Consider the following 20,942-nt stretch of genomic DNA (forward strand, 5'->3'; position numbering starts at 1 on the left):
CCCCTGGAGCCTTCTCTTCTGCAGGCTGCACACCCCCAGCTCCCTCAGCCTGTGCTCACAGCAGAGCTGCTCCAGCCCTTGGATCATCTTTGTGTCCTCCTCTGGCCTTGCTCCAAGAGTTGTACCATTCAAAACCAACATTGCCTCATGCCCAGAAGATTGTGTGGCAAGTCTGGAATCCCTTCCTCTTGACATGTTTAGAAATTTAATGTCAGGGCTTTTTTTGCTGTGGGACACAGTGATAAATGTGATCCTTTGCTACAGGAAGTATAGTGGGAATAGCACCAGGAGTTACTCATTGCACTTTCTTACTCTGTCATTTTTCTTCTGCTGAGCCTAATGACCTGAGGTGTGTATGTCTGGGTTTGTGTTGTTTGTTTTTTCAGACACTTGTAAAACTCTTCTCAAGACGTAAACCCATGTTGTACAGCTTCCAGACATCTCTACCACGGTTGCCAGTTCCAGCTGTTAAAGACACAGTCAGCAGGGTGGGTACCATCACTAACATACTTTCTTCAGTAATACTGTATCCAGAGTTAGATGCCTTTGTGTGTGGTTGTTGGATTGGATTTGGTTTTGCCAAGCCTTAGGAAAGTCTTGCATGGTGGTATTGGTATGGTGTAATCACAGCATGTTAGGGGTTGGAAGGGACCTCTGGAGATCATCCAGTCCAGCCTGCCTGCCAGAGCAGGGTCACCCAGGGTAGGGCACACAGGAACACATCCAGGTGGGGTTGGAAAGTCTCCAGAAAAGGAGACTCCACAACCTCTCTGGGCTGTCTACTCCAGGCTCTCTCCCTCTCACAGTGACAAAGTTTTCCCTTCTGTTTCCATGGCACCTCCTCTAATCCACCTTGCCCCCAGTACCCCTTGTGCTGTCCTTGGACATCCCTGAGCAGAGCCTGGCTCTGTCCTTCTGACATTGCTCTGCACATTTTTATAGAATGATAGAATATTTCAGGTTGTAACAGACCTTTGGGATCACCAAGTCCAGCCATTGACCCTACCCTACAAAGTTCCCCCCTATACCATATCCCCAAGCACCACATCTAAATGACCTTTAAACACCTCCATGGTTGGTGTCTCCACCACCTCCCTGGGCAGCCTGTTCCAGTGTCTGATGCTTTTGCTGTGAAAAAACGTTCCCTAATATCCAGCCTAAGGCTTCCCTGGTGCAGTTTGAGGCTATTCTCTCTTGTTCTATTACTAATGACCTGTGAGAAGAGACCAGCACCAACCTCTCCACAACCATCCTTTAAGGGAGCTGTAGAGAGTGATGAGGTCTCCCTCTAGCCTCTTCTTTAAACTTTAATTTGTGTTTATCAGCAGCAATGAGGGCAGCCTTCAAGCTCCTCTGCTCCTAGCTTCAAGCCTCAGCTCCCTCAGCCTGGCCTCACATGGAGATTTTTCACTGCCTGCAGCACCTTGAGAGAGTCCTGTACTGGACTCTCTCAAGCAGTTCCCTGGGTTTAATTTAATGGATTAAAACTTCTGCATAAAAAAAAAAGGCTTGGCCAACCGCTGGAACCGGTGACAGTTTGAAGCTGGCATAATTCATACTGGATGATGTGGTGTCTGATGTAGGACTATGTAGCCAAGTGTGATTTCCAGGGCTTCTGAAACATAGAGGGTTTGTTACCTCCCACAGCCTGAACATTCACAAAGCATGGCACAGGAACCCAAGGGCTGATTTTTATTTTGTTAGAGAAAAAAATATATCTCTGCCTGATACTGGAGAAGGAGTTTCTCTTTTGAGTGGAAAATGCATCTTTAGAAAAGTAACCTCTTCCCCTGAGGATTTACTGACAGTGTTTGGAGAAAGAGCTCAGTTTTGTGGTATTCAAGAAGACGTAGAGTGTAGAGGAACATCTTGTTTGCAAGCTGATGAGTGGAGTCTGGATAATCTTTACTACTCAGCTGCTCTGTGCAGGAAGGGCAGGAAGCTGTGCAGTGGTTGCTCTCCTGATGCTGTTTTTTTTTTTCCTGTCTTGCAGTATCTGGAATCGGTTCGTCCTCTGATGGATGATGAAAAGTTCCAGAGGATGGAGGGACTTGCCAAAGACTTTGCATTTAATTTGGGACCAAGGCTTCAGTGGTACTTGAAGCTAAAATCCTGGTGGGCCACAAACTATGTGAGTAGATAAATAGGAGGCTCAGTCATGCAAATAATCTGACTTGATTTGTTATCTGTTGCCTCTTTCGGCTTCAATTTCATTCCTTCTTGGATCTAAAAGAAGGTGATGGAAAGTGCTTCAGATCTTTGTGAAGTGCATTGGAGCCTACCTGATGTACACAGAAACAATTTGTGTGAGTGGGTGCATGGAACTTGACAAAGAGAATCCACAGCTGGTGGTTGTTACTCTGGAGCAGGTGATTTGGCTGTGGCTGCTGTGATTGCTTTTGAGGTCTGTTCATATCACTTGCTTAGGAAGGCTGAGTTCTCAGCAATGGGCCTGGCCACCCGGGTAGTTGTGAAGAGGGTTTAGAACAACTTCTTGATATAAAAGAGCTAAAGCAGGAAGAGGAAGGAAGAATTGTAACAATAAGTCAGTTTTACAAAAAAGAAACTCCAACCTCCAGCCTCACAGTAAGAACTGTGGGATAAATAATTCCTGCTCTATTATCTTAACACCCAACAGCCTAAACTGTCCTGGCAAATTCTGCAAAGCATTCAGGAGATACGACACATTTCAATTATCTGAAGGTGGTGACTTCTTCAGAAGCTTATTAGTGAGGTGCAGCTGGATTTAATTTAATTTCTCTTGCCCCTTTTTGCTGTTTTCCCTGAAGTTTTAACAGAAATCAGGGCAAGTTTAGTTTTATTTTGTAAATAAAGGGGCAGGCTCACAGTTTCTTCCCTGCTTCTGTCTGGAGTGTTTTGTTGTGGAGTCATTAACATGGAAAACACAAACTGAAAATTCTGAGAATCACAGCATGCTTGGAAGGGATTGTTATGAAATGAATAGGGAGAGGCAGGGAATTAATAAAATATAAATTATTTATTGGTCCAACCCCCCACCCCCAAAACTATATACAGAAGTTAGGAAAAATTGACAGACTGGGAGGTTTAGTTGGAAAATACTTTATCTCTCTATAAATAAGAAACAGTTAAGGAACAGTAATTGGAGAAAAGGTAAATCCACAAGCTGAGACTTTTCCCCCACTAAAAGAGGCAGGCAATTCCCCAGAGGCTCTAGGGAAATATCCAATTCTATTCATGAGGCAGTGTTGCACTTGTAAGGATTCCTCTTTGGTCTCCTGCTTTTGGGGGCCCTTCCAGAACTGCAATTACATAATCCACAATGCAGAAATCCAAACTAGAGCCAGCAGAGCCTTTGAGCACTTTGCAGTCAGGCAGCCGTGCAGCCAGGGCGCTTAGCAGCAGCGAGAAGCAGCACTGCTGTCAGGAGAGCGCTTTGCAGCAGGGAGAAGCAGCAGCGCTTTCTGTCTCACTCCCTTTTAGTATCTCCAAGAGTAATTGTCAAACAGCACCAAGAGAAGTAGGAAACTCAACGTATTGTATCCTGGGCTTGCCACAGCACAGGGATTCTGACACATGGCATGGAGTCGGGTCCATGTGCACCGACCCTAGCCCCAGGCAGGAGGGGTCCCTTCTGCCCCTTTCACACCTTTTTTCTCTTTCCCCCATCCTGACTCCACAAGGGAGAGGGGGAAAGGTGGGTTTGTGAGCACACTACCGCACGGACCTCCAGTGATCATCCAGTCCAACCCCCTACCAGAACAGGTCACACAGGAACACAAGCAGGTTGGCTTTGAAAGCGTCCAGAGGAGACTCCTCTCTGGGCAGCCTGCTCCAGGGCTCCAGCACCCTGACAGCAAAGAAGTTTCTCCTCATGCTGAGGTGGAAATTCCTGGGTTCTAGCTCATATCCTTTTATTTTCTTTTCTGCTGCAGGTTAGTGATTGGTGGGAAGAATATATCTACCTTAGAGGACGTGGACCAATTATGGTTAACAGTAACTATTATGCAATGGTAGGTGAATGCTCTAGATGCCTTCATGTGCCAAGGAAGCACTGTCAGATTTCCGCTAGGTGTCTTCTTTTGTCACCTCTGTTTAGACATCTATTGCCGCTGACTGTGTGACCTTTGGTTTTCTTTCTTCTAGCATAGCCTAAAGGCAATGTCTTCAAAGCCACTGCTATCTCAGTAATCAATGTAGCACATCACCACTTAGGTCAGCTCCTGTAGGAGTGACTGACACAGTGTTCTTGTGGCAGCAAGCAGTCTTGTAAAACTTCATGGGTAACAGTTCACCAAGGTGTGTGCTCACAGTCACAGAATTATTCAGGTTGGAAAAGACCCCTGGGATCATCAAGTCCAACCACTGACCCTGCTCTGCAAAGCTCACCCCTAAACCATAGCCCCAAGCAACCACATCCAAGCAACCTTTAAACATCTCCAGGGTTGGTGACTCCACCACATCCCTGGGCAGCCTGTGCCAATGTCTGACCACTCTTGCTGTGAACAACGTTTACTAATGTCGAGTCTAAGCCATCCCTGGTTGGTTTGAGGCTGTTCCCTCTTCTCTTGTTCTATGGCTAATAACCTGTGAGAAGAGACCAGCACCAACCTCTCCACAACCTCCCTTCAGGTAGTTGTAGAGAGCAGTGAGGTCTCCCCTCAGCCTCCTCTTCTTCAAACTAATCAGCCCCAGCTCCAGTCACTCTGCATTCTCCTCTCCATTCTCCAGGCCAGCTTCCTTGCCCTCCCCTGCATTCACTCTAGCACTTCCAGATCTCGTATTGAGGGGCCCAAAACTGGGTACAAGGTATACAGGAAGTAAAGTTGTAAAATTGAAAGCAAAAAAAAAGGAAATCTGATAGTCTTGAATTGAGGTTTTAAGCAGCATTTCCTTTGCTCCTGGATGCAGCTGTCAGGGATGCTTTAGGACAGATGCTGTTTATGGAGGTTGTGTCTGTTGAAGAAGTTTCGCAGAATCACAGAATTGTTTCTATCGGAGAAGACCTCTCAGATGATGGAGTCCAACTGGCTGCACTACTGTTCTGTAGATGGCCTTTCCTGTGTTGACCAGGATAAACTTTTGGAGTATGGATGAGAAGTAGTCAGTTTGGGTGTTTCTGCTTAAACGTAGTCTGGCAATCACTAACTAAGGATTCCTCTGTAATTTACAGGACTTCCTTCACTTGTTCCCCACAACCCTGCAGGCAGCCAGAGCTGGCAATATCATCCATGCCATCCTGCTCTATCGGAAGAAACTGGACAGACAGGAAATCAAGCCCGTATGTATTATGGGCTTAAATGGCTGCTGGGCTTTTTCCAGCACAGTCTGCAAGAATTTGGTTGGTTTTCAGAATGGGAGATGGGATGAATGTCTTACTGTAAGAACAGGGGAAGATGGAACTGAATTTGTGGTCTCAAACATCTTGGTTATCACTTGAATTGCACATAGACAGAAACTACCTGTCTGTGTCCAGTTCTGCTTCCCCCAGCACAAGAAGGACATTTAAACCACTGGAGTGGGTCCAGAGGAGGCTACCAAGATGATCAGAGGGCTGGAGAGCCTCCTGTCTAGGGACAGGCTGGGAGAGTTGGGGCTGTTCAGCCTGGAGAGGAGAAGGCTCCAAGGAAACCTTAGAGGGGAGGGACTTCTGACAAGGGCTGGGAGTGCCAGGACAAGGGACAATGGCTTTGAGCTGGGAGAGGGGAGATTGAGAGTGGAGATGAGGAAGAAATTGTTGAGAGGGAGGGTGGGGAGAGACTGGAACAGGTTGCCCAAGGAGGCTGTGGATGTCTCCTCCCTGGAGGTGTTGAAGGCCAGGCTGGATGAGGCCTTGAGCAACCTGGGCTGGTGGGAGGTGTCCCTGCCCATGGCAGGGATGGTCTTCCCAAACCATTCTGTGAATTGAAACCACTGAAATCTGTCTTGCGAAATCCTTGCAGTGTTTGCTCTTTACAGATTTACCCAAAGGAGGATGGCATATGCTCTGTGCTCCACCTAACAGATGCTGCTGCCCTGTGCTAAGCATGTGATGGTACTTTTGAGCCACTGCAGTTTGAGAAATCTGTGATAAATACTGTGTGAGCATGAGGAGTGATTAGGACAAAGGGCTGGATTCTGAGCCCAAGAGTGGGCCTGTGGCAGCCTAAGTAGAGATGATGATAAAATCCTGTGTTACTCTAATTTCTAGGTAGCAAAGGTAGGCAAATTGAATCCAGTTCACACAGAGAATGGTCTGGGCTGGAAGGGACCTCCAAAGCTCATCCAGTCCAACCTCCCTGCACTCAGCAGGGACATCCTCCACTAGATCAGGTTGCCCAGAGCCCTCTCCAGCCTCACCTTCAATAGCTCCAGGCATGGGGCCTCAACCATCTCCCTGGGCAACTTATTGCAGTGTTTCAGCTGCCTCCTGGTGCAGAACTTGTTCCTCACATCCAATCTAAATCTGCAGTTCTGAATGTCCACCCTGCCCAGTGCCTGTGTACTGGAGTGAACAGTGTGGAAACAATCAAGCAGTTTTGCCAAGTGATGGCAGGGATCTGAGGAGTTTGTCACTACAAATCTACACAGCCAGAAATGGCTTTTAGAGAAGAAATTAGGGGATTGTAGTGGGTTGAAAGTCCCTTCCCACATTAACACCAGACTAGCTCAGTTTGGAAGCAAATGACTTTCAACCCACCACAGGGATAATGCATGCTGCATGTGTTAAGTTTTGCATCTGAACTGGCCATTGCGTTCTCTTGGGATTTCAGATGCTGACTAGCTTCAGCAACCCTCCTTGAAGGGTGACCTTTGATAGAAGGAGAAAAAACAAATGCTGCTGCTGGAATGTTGGTGAAAACTTCCACCTGTAGTGGAATGAGCAGGGGAGGGCAAACCCTTGAGGTGATGTGCTGTAAATCTTACTGTTCTACAGCCTGTTTGTTCTTTCCCTTCTGATTTGCTAATTGTCTGTGTGAAATTGCACCTTAATGTGCATTTGTGCTGCAGATCCTGCTGTTGGGATCCACGGTCCCGCTCTGCTCAGCTCAGTGGGAGCGGATGTTCAACACCTCCCGGATCCCAGGGCTGGAGTCAGGTAAGCAGGGGCAGCCAAGGGGAAGAAATATCTGAAGGGAGTTCAGGATTTGGGGTGTTTCCTGCTACAATCCTGGCTTTCCAGATGGGGATGTAACAGACAAGGGCACACCAACACTGTGTTTTGGTGTTCAGGAATTGGTGACTTGCTCTGGAGTGTGTGGATGTTTTTCTCTGCAGGGTGGTTTTGAAACTCCAGAGTGTTTTGTCTCTTCCTTTACTTAAATGAAAAGCTAGCCTACAGAAAATGTTGGCTGTCCTCTTGAACCCTCACTTTTCTCCATTCCTCTCTGTCATGATCTTTTAACACCCATGTTTTTATCTTCATAGAAGTTGTGTTCTCCTATGTCAAACATTTCAACATCTTTTGCTTGCTTTGCTTCCCCTTTTTGCTTTCAGTTTGTGGTTCACAACAATTTCCCAACGTGTTCCTCTCACTTAAGAATATTTGTTCAACACTGGTTGTTTATCTGGTTTAGAGGCAGCTACAGCCTTGCTTCTGTAGGTTTTCAGTGCCACTGGTACAATGCAAAAGGTCAAGGTAAGACATTAGCTAAGTGAAATCACCTGTAAGAAGGATTATCACAGAATCGCAGCATGTTAGGGGGTTGGAGATCATCCAACTCCCCTGCCAGAGCAGGGGCACCCAGAAACACATCCAGGTGGGGTTGGAAAGTCTCCAGAAAAGGAGACTCCACAACCTCTCTGGGCAGCCTGCTCCAGGACCTGTCACCCTCACAGTGACAAAGTTTTCCCTTCTGTTTCCCTGGCACCTCCTCTGCTCCAGCTTGCCCCTAGAGCCCCTTGTGCTATCCTTGGACATCCCTGAGCAGAGCCTGGCTCTGTCCTTCTGTCACTGCCCTGCACATCTCTATCAACAGCAATGAGGGCACCCCTCAGGCTCCTCTGCTCCAAGCTCAAGTCCAAAACTTTCTTTATAGCACGCTAAGTAAATGCATCATCTGGGCTTTCTTTGTTTCTGCCCTGCCCTGGCTCACAGCAGTGCTCTGCTGGATCATCCTAAGCTGTGAGGCATTCAGTTTTCACATTTTAATGCCGAACAGAGGAGTCTGCCTGTTGGCTTACAGCAGGGCCATTGTCACCTGAGGCTGTTGCTGCAGCTTCTGCTTGGTTTGGGAAACTAACAATGTGTTTAGGTGATCTCAAGCACTCGTTAGCTCAGTCAGAAAAAAAATAATTGCATCTGTAAGTGCCAGTTCAGAATGGTTTGGGATCCTCCACTAGATCAGGTTGCCCAGAGCCCAGTTCAGCTTCACCTTGAATGATGATGGGGCCCCAACCACCTCCCTGGGCAACCTGTTGCAATGTTCCAGCAGCCTCCTGGTGCAGAACTTGTTCCTCACATCCAAACTCAATCTGCTCTGCTCTAGTTTGAAGCCATTGTCCCTGGTCCTGTCCCTCCAGGCCTTTGGGAACAGTCCCTCTGCAGCCTTCCTGTAGCCCCTTCAGGTACTGGAAGATTGCTATTAGGTCTCCCTGTAGCCCGAGTTCCCTCAGCCTGTCTTCATGGGAGAGGTACTCCAGGTACCTGATGTCTCTGCCAGTCCCAGTGCTTTTATCAGAGGCAGAAGTGCAAGTGGATGGCCGAAGGCATGATGAGCATAGAACTGCTTCTCAGCAGTGGCTAGGGCATACCTGCCAAAATGTTTTGGATAGCTGCGGACACCCAAAGTGTGGAGCTCTTCCTAGTACAATGTTTCTCAGATCTCTCAGAATCGTGGGGTTTAGGCTCAGTCCTCATTTTTTACATCATCTTTCCTCACCATCTCAGCAAGGGGGCTTTTCAGTTTCATAGGAGCAGAGCAGTTCTTCGGGGCACTGAAGAAACTCAGTTAACAGTTTTCATCCAGTGGGGGCTTCTCCAGGCTGCTGTAGAAACCTTCATCTGCAGTTTGAGATGATGCCTTCATGCCTAACTTCAGGCTTATACCAGTTAAACCATGGAAATAATAAAGTGAGGTTTGTGCTTCATTGACTTTGATTACCTGTCTTTTGGGCCATGGCTGGAGCATTCCCTCTGCATGTTCCAGGAAAAAGGAGAGCATAGCTCGTGATCCTAAATCTGGGCTCTCTTAAGACTTCTCATGGATTGTACTGGGAGTCATCTAGCACTTGAATGCAGCTGAGTTAAAAGTGCCTTAGTTCAGGCTCATCTAGCATGTTCTTCATCAGCCTCCACCACCACTGCTCACTTCTCAGGTACTGTGTATGTATTGTGTGAGAGCTGAAATCCTCCCCTACCAACAATAACCAGGCTAGCTCAGTCTGGAAGCAAATGAAAAGTTGTATTTACAAGCAAATCTACAGTCTATGATGAAATGCAATGAATATGTACAAATAGACACAATTCACAACATTTACAAATATATACAATCAACAGAAAAGCACAACCAAGCTCCCTTTGCTTCCCCTGAGGGGACCTCCCAAGGGGCCTCCCCCCCAACCCCCGTGGCAGAAGCAGAGAGGCTATTAGACTTAGCTTGCCAAGGTCAGTGCGTTATCTTCAGCCAGAAAAGAAGCAGCAGCAGCCAGACAGCCCAGCAAGGAAGCCGAGAACTCAGACTCTGACTGCCCCAACTTTGAGTAGTGATTCTTAAACATTTTTATCTCTCCAATGGAAGTGTTTAGAATAATCATTATTTTGTTTTCTTACACCCAGTAGTGACTTAGTTACATTCCTTCACTTTCTCTGCTTGAACTTTGAGAAGAAAAAATTAAAAAGATAGTTTTAAACCATCACAGTACAGAAGTGCAGATTGGTTGTTTAATGTTGGCCTCCAGTGTTGAAACTCGGGGTGTTATTTTTGGAACTGGTTATCAGAGCTGGGTATTGGACTGCTCCTGCAGGAGTCTTTGTGCTGGGGCAGCAGATCATTCCAAACTCTTATTGCTGTGGAACGAACTGGTGAAGCCATCAGCTAAAGGGCTGCCAGGTAGTACATGCCACAGGTGTTTGAAGTTACTGAAGTTACATTGATGTGTGAGGTCTTTGGCTTTGTTTTTACACAAGTGGTCGCAATTCCAGATACTCTGCAGCATGTGAGAGACAGCAAACACATTGTTGTGTATCATAAGGGCCGCTACTTCAAGGTGTGGCTGTACCACGATGGTAGGCTGCTGAGGCCCCGTGAGATCCAGCAGCAGATGGAGAGGATTCTGGATGATGATTCGGAGCCTCAAGCTGGGGAAGAGAAGCTGGCAGCTCTTACTGCAGGAGACAGGTATGGGGCTTAGTGTTTTTCAATGAATTGTTGCTGTTTAGAATGAGCTGCATAAGGTCCTGCTTGAATAATTGCTCTGAAAGGTTCAATTGGGAGTCTGCAGTCAGCTCCTTGTACCTTGATCAGTGCTGCTGATGCTGCTAGCATGCAAAGGCTTCTTAGGCATTTAGAACTACATGGACTTCATAGCAATTTTCAGCAGCAACCCTGTGTCCAGACTAGCTGTAATTAGCTGCAGCAGTGTGATTTGATTAACACCAGAGTGGTTGTTGGAAGCTTTATAGTGTTACAAATAGCAAACTGCTTGAGGTTTGGGGTTTGCTGGCATTTTAAAGCAGATCCTAGAAATCAAGGGTGAGAATCCAGGAACTGTTACTCCATGCTCATAACTTGCACCTAAAAACCAAAGCAGAATGTGCTCAGCTGGCTCTAGGCCCAAGATCAAGGAATTCAATTACATTGTGACAACCTTGGTTCAGTCTGGTTTTTTCTGCTTTAACCCAAGCTGAAATACTTTTTCCTTGGGAACACCACACACAGTATTAAAGGAATGAGATGCAGAAATTTTGCTGTTCTGGACTTCTTTAGCTTCTGATGTTTCAGACATTTACCATGCAGCTTTTTATTGATGGTTGTCCGGACTCTTAGGTGCCACAACAATGGATGTGAATCTATTGATTGATTGATTGATTTCATTGTTACTTCTATTTACTGTCCTCTGTATAATTCATAGAATGGGTTGGGTTGGAAGGCACCTTAAAGACCCTCTAGTTCCAACTCTGTGCCGTGGGCAGGGGCACCTCCCACCAGCCCAGGTTGCTCAAGGCGTCATCCAGTCTGGCCTTGAACACCTCCAGGGAGGAGGCATCCACAGCCTCCTTGGGCAACTTGTGCCAGTGTCTCCCCACCCTCCCTCTCAACAATTTCTTCCTCATCTTCAGTCTCAATCTCCGCTCTCCCAGCTCAAAGCCATTGTTCCTTGTCCTGGGACTTCCAGCACTTGTCAGAAGTCCCTAAACAGCTCTCCTGGAGCCCCTTCAGGTACTAGAAGGCTGCTCTAAGGTCTCCTTGGAGCATTCTCCTCTCCAGGCTGAACAGTATAATATCTTTTGTTAGTTATTGATGGGCTGTGCTATACACTTTGCATGGCACAGAAATGCTGAAGCTTTGCACTTGTGAGATGTCAAATTGGTTCCTAGCATTACTTTGTGTACTTTTCCCTCCTGATACACTTAAAATGCAATCAAAGGAGTCACTTCAAATTTGAGAGAAGAGGAACAGCTGATAGAGCTGTTCAGGCTGATAAAGGAAGCACTGACACATGTGTGTGATATCAAATCCTTTTTGCAGAGTGCCGTGGGCTAAAGCTCGACAGGCTTATTTCAGCCGTGGGAAGAACAAGCAGTCCTTGGATGCTGTTGAAAAAGCAGCGTTTTTTGTGACATTGGATGACACTGAGCAAGGCTACAGGAAAGAAGATCCAGTGAGGTCCCTGGATACCTATGCAAAATCATTAATCCATGGCAGATGCTATGACAGGTACAGTCCTGACTCTTTTTCGGGGTTTCACTATTTCCTGTGTTTGATAGCTGTGAATTAGTGGCTTACATTTCATAGAATCGCACAGTGGATTGGGTTGGAAGGGACTATCAAAGATCGCAGAATAGATCCACATGGAAGAGGCCTCCAAGCTCATCCAGTCCAACCCTTGACCCAATACTGCAGGGTCAGTACCAAACCATGTCCCTAAGCACCAGGTCCACAGCTCTGGAACACCCCCAGGGATGCTGACTCCAGCACTGCCCTGGGCAGCCTCTTACAATGTCTGAGAACCTTCCAGGGCAGAAATATTTCCTCATGTCCAGCCTGAACCTCCCCTGGGGCAGCTTGGAGCCATTTCCTCTGCTCCTGTCCTTTTCACCAAGGAACAGAAGCTGCCCCCTTCTTGCTCCAACCTCCCTTCAGGGCACTGATACTGGGGATTGTCCCAGCCCAAGTGCAGGACCTTGCACTTGGCTTCACTGAACCTCCTGAAGTTCAAATTCGTATATGATAATAGCAAATATATTTGTATATGTATTTATATATATATTTATATCAAATAATATCACATTTATATTCAAATAAACTATTAATTTTTGGTTTAAGCATTTGACTGTAAATTTTGATGAAGCTGCAGTGCAAGCATGCTTCTGAAGTGTACAAAACTGTAAAAAATCAAATCTGCATTTCTTTTGTAGGTGGTTTGACAAAACATTCACCCTGGTAGTGTTCAGAAATGGCAGAATAGGCCTGAATGCAGAGCACTCCTGGGCAGATGCTCCTATTGTTGGACACTTGTGGGAGGTAGGTGTTCAGGACCGGTTGTTAGTGCAGAAGATAAGGGAATCACAGAGTGGTGGGGGTTGGAAGGGACCTCTGGAGATTATCCAGTTCAACCCTTCTGCCAGAGCAGGATCACCCAGGGTAGGTCACACAGGAGGGCTGGGAGCCATGCAGCGGTCCTGAAGATCAGCAGTAACTTTCAGTCCCTTGCATATGTGTTGCTGAGGAGTGATTATGGGTCTCTGTGGAATTAAAAAGAAGCACCAAAGGTTGCTGCCCTTTAAATGAAAGGTCTTTCTGGTGTCTTCATGAGCACAGATGTCTTGAAGGAACAGTGCTACAGCTCCTTGTAGCTCCTCCTAACTTGTTCCTAGTATTCTAAACCAGTAGATAGTTGCTTCTGACACAGCACTGTGTAACACATGCTTCTGAAGAATTTCAGCTTGCTTCTGCTGTGAATATCCCCTACTTTCAAAACACAAACAGCAGAGTTAAACTTTTCCTTTCAGCCATTGTTTGTTGAGGTGCTGGTTGAGAAGCTGTTTTAAATGATCTATATTCATTTGCAGTGAACGCAATAAATGCACTTTTGGTCAAGCCAGTTTATCATGAGCTAATTTGCTGCTTGCGATCCTATTTGATTTTTTTAATTCTCTCTTTGAAACTTAAACCCATGAGCAGTTACAAGACTCAGTCACTCAAACATCAGCAAATTCTGATTTCACTATTTGTACGAATGGGTCTCAGCTCTGACTGGTACATCAAGAAGTTTCCTAAGTGCATGACAGGACCATTTCCATGTCTGTAAGACCAAAAAGCCCTTCTTGCATTCTCTAAGCAAAGAAGAAGGAAGGCCAGAGTGATCTGAGAGAGGCCTGACAGTGGAGGTTAGACTGGCTGAATGGGAAAGAATTATTTTGTTTTGCTTCAGTGAATCATGTTCTGTGCTTCAGTTCAGACCTGTTAGTTGGTCCATTTTCTGTTAGGGATTATGATGACTAAACTGAACGAAGTAGGATTTAATTTCCTAAAACCTTGACTGTTGTTAGCTCTTGATTGTCTATTTTTAGAATGGAATGCATGACGTTTAGCTCATAGTTTGTGTGTTCTGACCACTGAGAAAATGAACATAAGAGATTAGAAACAAATATGTAAAACATACATGAGATTTTTGTCAACCCTTTTCTTTCCATGTTTAGCAGATTCAAATCTATTAATAATTTTAAAAATTTATTCATTGGGAATGTTGGTTACAGTCTTGTGAGACTATCTCTGTTCCCAGGATCACAGGATTTTAGGGGTTGGAAGGGACCTCCAAAAATCGAGTCCAACCCCCCTGCCAGAGCAGGACCATAGAATCCAGCACCTACTCAGGTGGCAACTCATAGATCTCCCAAATCCAGCAGCCACTGCTCAAGTTTTAGAGGCTGTATCAGGCTGCTGTGCTTCCAGAAGGGTAGCTAAAGCCCCATGTGCAATTTGACGTGTGCATGTACAGTGTCTGATCACAGAATGTTAGGGGTTGGAAGGGACCTCTGGAGATCTTCCAGTCCAATCCCACTGCCAGAGCAGGACCACAGAATCCAGCACAGGTCACACAGGAATGCGTCCAGACAGGCTTCGAAAGTCTCCAGAGAAGGAGACTCCACAACCTCTCTGGGCAGCCTGCTCCAGGACTCTGTGACCATCACAGTGAAGAAGTTCCTCCTCATGTTGAGGGGGAACCTGCTATGCTGTAGTTTCCATCCATTGCCCCATGTCCTATCCCAGGGTGCAACTGGGAGAGTCTGTCCCCTCCTTCCTGAACCCCATCCCTCAGATATTTATAAACACTATTAAATCCCCTCTCAGCCTTCTCCTCTCCAGACTAAATAGCCCCAGGGCTCTCAGCCTCTCCTCATAAGCAGTGCTCCAGTCCCTTCAGCATCCTGGCAGCCCTCCCTTGAACTCTCTTCAGCAGATCCCTGTTCTTCTTGAACTGGGGAGCCCAGATACGGATGCAATATTCCAGGTGTGGTTTCACCAGGGTTGAGTAGAGGGGGAAGAGAACCTCCCTTGATCTGCTAACCACGCTCCTTTGAATGCACCCCAGGATCCCATTAGCCTTCTTGGCTGCAAGGACACATTGCTGATCCATGCAGAACTTGTTATCCACCAGGACTCACAGGTCCTTCTCCACAGGACTGCCTTCTAGCAGCTCACTTCCCAACCTGTACTGCTGCAGTTTATTCTTCCTTTGCAGGTGCAGGACTCTGCACTCAATCTTGTTGAACCTCATTAGGGTACTCTTTGCCCAGCTCTCAGGCTGTCCAAGTTTCACTGTTCAAGCTACATTGTTTATCTTGAATCCATGTCACTTCCCCACTCAAGAGCTCTAGAGCACATCTAAGCTGAAGTGCAATTTTGAGTGGAATTCAAATCTTAAAAGTTATTGAAATCTTTGCGGGGATATGCACTTTGAAAAACTGTTTCTTGATCAATAGGTTTTGACAGATAACAAATTCTCCAGAATCTAATTTGAACAAAGATTATAAAGTCTAAAGCCTGCAAGACTCCCTTTTTTTATCTACTAGCAAGTTTGAGAGTTTTACTAGAATTGTTATGATTGAATTCAGTAGCATCTAGCGACATGCAGCCACGGGACTGACTCTCTGCACAACCACTGTTCTCCTGTCGTAGTATGAGGCGAAACAGCTCTGGACTGAGGACAGAATAAATTTACCCCAAAGGAGTAAATAAACACACTTGCACTGAATTGGAGGTGAAATACAAATAATATTTACAAAAGTACATCAAATACAAAAGGAGATACAGATGTAGATATATGTATGTATGTATATATACACAATCAAAATCGGTTCAGACCTAGCTTCCCAACTGAGCCCACCAGGCCTCATCTAGGCCACAACCAGGCCAAGACTTCCCCCCAACACTAGGCCTCAGTAGGCCCAGAGTAGGCCAGACTGCCCCCCACCAAGTCAGGCCTAGGAGACCTCAATGCACCCCCCCTCAAGCCTCACTGCCCTCCCCCCCCCCAACTAGCTGGCCCAGAACAGGCCGTAGCTATGCAGCAAGAAATAGATTCCCACGCACCAGGCCTCACTTCCACACGGCTGACCGTGATAGCGGCAGGGAGGAGGGAGAAAGAGACAGAACTGGCTGTGAGGTCTGCTTATATGGGGATGCAGGATTATGGGATGGAATAACATATTACCATATCCTGTGCCTCCCCCTGGACTGCCTAGCTCCTGGAGGACTTTTTATCTCTATGGTAGGACAGCTAATCTCTAACCTACAACATCTTCCCACTCAGAATGCAAGTGAAAAGGCCTTTAAAGAGTTAAAGCAGAGAGCTTCACCTGCAGCTGCTCTCAGTGTTTGGCTGGTGTGTCACTGCGGGCTGCAACTGCACTCTGCCGATTGCCCGCTGCACTGCTCGTTGTCCAGCTGCCTGTGATGCAGTTCTGAAGGAGTTCTGTTCTCTGCAGAATGTGATGGCAACAGACTATCTTGAGCTGGGTTATACAGAAGATGGGCACTGTAAAGGAGATACCAACCAAAACATTCCTGCTCCTACCAAACTACAGTGGGAAATTCCAGAAGAAGTAAGTACATAACAGCAAGTGGTTGGGGGAAGAAGCTTCTCCTTGGCAGTCATTACTGATAACTCTCTAATCAGCTTTCAATTCCTCCGAGTCCTGTCAGCTGTGTATTCCATCTGTGGATGAGACTCACTTTTCTTTGGAAGGTATCAGGGTTTTAACATCACCCTGAACATTCTGACCAGGAAATGCCAGCTTTTTACTAGAAACTGTCTTGGTTGGCAGCATACCAAAAATAAGTGACCGACTATTTTGTAGAATCATGGAATCATTAAGGTTGGAAAAGACCTTTTAAGGTCATAGAGTCCAACCATAACCCAACTCCCATGACCACTAAACTATATCCTGAAGCACATCTACATTGTTTAGCTATTCCTGGCACACACACATTCACACCACCCACACAGTGCCAGCTTGGAAGGGACTTCAAGAATCATCTGCTCCAACCTTTCTAGGTGATGGTGGAGCCCAGCACCCTGCCAGGCTGAATCTCCACACTGCCCAGTGTAGGGGATCCACTGCTGCCCTTGGGAGATGATTCCAGTGTCCAGCTGTGCTCAGGGGCAAACATTTTCTTCTGGAGTCCAATGGGAAAGTCCCCAGCAGTAACTTCTTCCAATCACCCCTTGTCTGCTCCATGGTACTCCTGTCAAAAGGGAGTCTTCATTCTCCTGCTATCCACCCTTGATGTCCTGGTCCATGGTAATAAGGTCTGCCCTGAGTCTTCCCTAGGCTGCATTTCTTGTTTATCAGTCAAAACCACTTGCACTTTCCCAACAGCTCTCTCCAATGCTGTGGAATTCACGCACTTGCATGTTTCTTTCTCTCTTTTAGTGTCAAGAAGTGATTGAGAGGTCTCTGAGCACAGCTGTAGCTCTGGCAGATGATGTGGACTTACATTCGTTTTACTTTGATACTTTTGGGAAGGGACTAATAAAGAAAGCCAAAACCAGCCCTGATGCCTTCGTGCAGCTCGCCCTGCAGCTGGCTCACTATCGGGTAAGGAGCACCAGAGTGTTGTGCTGTCTAAGTAGTGCTCAACTTAGCTTTGAGTTCAGAGTGCCTCTCGTGGGCAAACAGAAATGCTGCTGTGTTCTCCTCTCTCAGTTCAACTTTTCTGTGATGTGCTTTCAGAAAAGACCAGTGTGGCAACAGGAGTGTTTTTAATTTTTCTTTCTAGTTCTCACTGGCGAGAAACTTGATTTATCTATATGTATATATGCATTTACTTTTTAGTCTTTTGCTTTTAGCAATTCCAACTGTTTTGTCAAAGCATCCAGATTTCCTGTTTGCTGTCACCACTTGGAGTCTTTCTTACCATTTGTTTGGGTAGCTACATGACACACAGCTCAGGTACCCACACACTGCTTTCATTTTGGACATTTCTCTTCCTCATTTAAAACCACAAACTTCTTCATGGTTGTTATGGGCTGGGGTGGATCCCCCCCACTCCCCTAACTGTTTCAGAATCTGCCCCAAAGAGTAAATTCACCACACTCAGAATTTGCAAGTAAAAATGGAATCGTGTGTGTAAAAAAGAAAATACATATAAAAGTATAAAGGGCAATAAACATGTACTGAGTGTATTTACATCTATATGCACAGCTTAACAACAGCACAGTCCCCCCTGTACGTTAAGTTGGCTCTTCTATCTCCTCCTGGGAAGAAAGGGCCCTAGAAGGCTGTACAACCACACGTTCCCTCTTCACCCTTGGAGAAGCCCAAGGTCAGAGGGAGATTAGCACAGCCCAAAGTCCAAAGCAGGGCAGTGAGAGAGAGGAAGCAGACTTCTGCTGTAAAATATAAGCTATTCCTTAGGGCAGTTGAGTGAGATGGACTTACCAACATCATAATGTGAACTCTGAGGAGTCCATCCTTTTCCTACTGCCCAAAACCTCTGGAAACTTCTGGTTAAAACTAAAATCTTAGTTCCAAACTGTAAGAATGGTCTCTCATGATGTGTGTTTCAGCCAAGCAGAGTTGCTAACGTGCTAGATAAACTTCTGTCATTTGGCAGCTTTCAATCTGTAGATCCAAAGTTCTGTGCATATCTACAGGAAATGTGGGAGCCACACTTCCTGCATTTTGCAGCTTGTCTTCAGCTCTCACATCCTCTAGCCCTCCATGCTGTTCTTAGAGCTTTAACTACAGATACATTGAAGGATGTTTCTGTTTTTCTTAGCAGGGCTGTGTTCATTAGTCAGTCCCTGACCTTTGAAATAGGTTTTTGATAGCCTTTAAATCAGCTTCTGTTCTAAACTGAAGAAGACTGGGCAGTCCTTGCTAGTTTGATTGTTGCTTTAGCACTGATCAAATTCTGCTGCTGATACTATTTTTGCCTTGATTACCATTAGGTAAAACTGCTAATGATGACTACTAAAAGCCGTATGTTGAGTTCAGTCTGTGGAGTGATCCCATATGTGAACTGTTGGTTAGGGAAGAGGGGCTAAACCTGGCCGACCCTTTAAGTTGTTCCTTTCCCTTCTGAAGGACATGGGGAAGTTTTCTCTGACGTATGAAGCCTCCATGACACGCCTGTTCCGAGAGGGCAGGACTGAGACTGTTCGCTCCTGTACCATGGAGTCCACTCAGTTTGTCCGAGCCATGGAAGACCCAGCTGAGAGTGTAAGTTCACAGGCATCCTGAGGGCTCATCAGCCCTCTGCTAGGCAGAGCTCTCATATGTTCAGCTGAGGAGAGAGCTCGTTGTGTTTGCAGGTTTTGCTAAGCTGTGAAGGGGATTTCCAGTTCTTCAGCGTCAATAGCAATTCTACCTGGAAATAAGAGGATTTTGTTAAATAGGAGTGTACTAAATTACTGCGTCCAGGCCTGAGCATCCCCTGCAGGGCGCTAGAAGTGCAATGGAAAAGGTCCAGTAACTGAATATTGGCATAGCACTTTCAGTGCTATGCTTCTGGGAAGAATGGAGCCCTCAGATCAGTCCTGCTGTTTATTTTTAGTCATCTTTTGTCTCTGCACTTTTTCTAGTACAGCGCTGGCTGTGTTGGGGGGTGGCATGGCCAGTGTTGAGAGGTGGTATGGCCAGCATTGGACACCATACTTGTATGGATGGATTGGAGAGAGTCTTCTAAAGAGAGCAAGGATGGTTAGAAATGTCTGAAAAGAATGTGTGAGGAGAGTTTGAACTTATTTTTGCCTAATCTAAAGAAGAGAGAACAACGTGGAAGAGAGAATGAGGGGTGTGCTAAAGAGGATAAAAAGTCTGGTGCAGAGCTGATACCTGAATACCTGATACCACAGCTGATACCTGAAATGAAGTCCCTGAGGGTGAGAAGGAGGAATGGTCTGTTCTCCATGCCAAGAAGTGAGGGACTTAAATATCAGGAAAAAAAAATCACATGAAGGAAACATTTTCTCCTAGTAAGGATAATGGGTAAGGAGGGAAATAGTGAGAAGGCTGAACCTGATTGTGTAGGGAGGGTGTTTTTTCACTTCGAAAATCTTTAGAAGTAGATTACACCACGGTCCTTCAGCAAAGAGTTTCAGTTACCAGATTGAAGGAAGTCCAGGAGATGAACAGTTGATGCTATGAATAAGTTTTACTACAGGAAAAGAGATGCACAAACATACATTTTTGTCCCTCCTCTTTCTGAAAGTTCTTTGTGGGTAGAATCTCCTTGGATTTCTCAATGTGCTGGGAGCTGTGAGCAGAGCAGGGCAAGTCTGGATCTGCAGCCATGTCAGCATGTCCTCCATAGCAGAGCTTCTCTACAGCTGCCCTGGCTAGAGAGATTAATTTGGGCATAGTCCTGCTGTCTGCAGGAGCTGCTGCTACAGGACTGCTGCACTTCCAGTTGTCTCCAATCATGCTGAGACTTGCTTTTCTAAACTTTTTAAGACAGCTGCCTCTAGAAACTAAATGTGTGATGATGTAGTAAGCTTTAGTTGTGGTAAGTTGTGTGATACTGAGGTTAGATTGCACCTCAGATACAACTGCTTCTGGTTGCACTGTTGACAGCAGGGTATGGCTGACCCCAGCTGATACCTGAAATGAAGTCCCCAAGGCTGAGAAGGGTGATGAGTGTTTGGTGTTAGCTTGCATGCAGTGTCTTGTACTTGATCCTGAGCCATTGCTGTGACTTGGTTTCTGCGACTCTGTTCTCAGCCCAGTTCTCTTAATTCCTTTTTCTGCTTCTTTTTTTTTACCGTTAGAATGAAACTAAGCTCAAGCTTTTCCATCTTGCTGCTGCCAAACACCAGCACTTGTATCGTCTTGCCATGACCGGTGCTGGCATCGACCGGCATCTCTTCTGCCTTTATGTTGTGTCCAAGTACCTTGGTGTAGACTCTCCTTTCCTTAAGGAAGTAAGTAACCCTCTGTTTACTTAGTGCTTTGTGGTACCTGCTCACATACTTGTCCAACTCTGGCTTCCATAAGTAAAAAGGTAAGAGCTTAGCTCATGTTGCTCAACATCTGCTGGTAGAAGACAAGTTAGGTTTCCTTTTTGCTTTGTGTGTAGACAGAGTAGCAGCCCTGCAGCAAAGCCTTCTGAGAGCTGTGTAGCATAGGAAGAAATTCTTTGGAGTGAGGGTGGGGAGACACTGGAACAAGTTGCCCAGGGAAGCTGTGGATGCCTCTTGCCTGGAGGTGTTCAAGGCCATGTTGGATGAGGCCTTGAGCAACCTGGGCTGGTGGGAGGTGTCCCTGCCCATGGCAGGGGTTGGAACTGGATGAACTTTAGGGTCCTTTCCAACCA

The 20,942-nt window shown here is 46.1% G+C and overlaps 1 protein-coding gene across 1 annotated transcript in view; it reads left to right on the forward strand.

Annotated features, from left to right (window-relative positions):
• The window catches only part of CPT1A (carnitine palmitoyltransferase 1A), a 34,393-nt gene that overhangs the window by 6,917 nt on the left and 6,534 nt on the right, over positions 1-20,942 (forward strand). The window contains exons 5-16 of the mRNA XM_054390297.1: positions 387-488; positions 1,994-2,131; positions 3,915-3,992; positions 5,153-5,260; positions 6,970-7,057; positions 10,103-10,298; positions 11,649-11,837; positions 12,539-12,644; positions 16,112-16,228; positions 17,060-17,224; positions 18,716-18,850; positions 20,398-20,550. Coding sequence (XP_054246272.1) covers positions 387-488; positions 1,994-2,131; positions 3,915-3,992; positions 5,153-5,260; positions 6,970-7,057; positions 10,103-10,298; positions 11,649-11,837; positions 12,539-12,644; positions 16,112-16,228; positions 17,060-17,224; positions 18,716-18,850; positions 20,398-20,550 — 1,575 coding nt within the window. The remainder of the gene's footprint in view (positions 1-386; positions 489-1,993; positions 2,132-3,914; positions 3,993-5,152; positions 5,261-6,969; positions 7,058-10,102; positions 10,299-11,648; positions 11,838-12,538; positions 12,645-16,111; positions 16,229-17,059; positions 17,225-18,715; positions 18,851-20,397; positions 20,551-20,942) is intronic.

This window comes from Indicator indicator, chromosome 21 (genome assembly GCF_027791375.1).
Source record: "Indicator indicator isolate 239-I01 chromosome 21, UM_Iind_1.1, whole genome shotgun sequence".
Lineage (NCBI taxonomy): Eukaryota > Metazoa > Chordata > Aves > Piciformes > Indicatoridae > Indicator > Indicator indicator.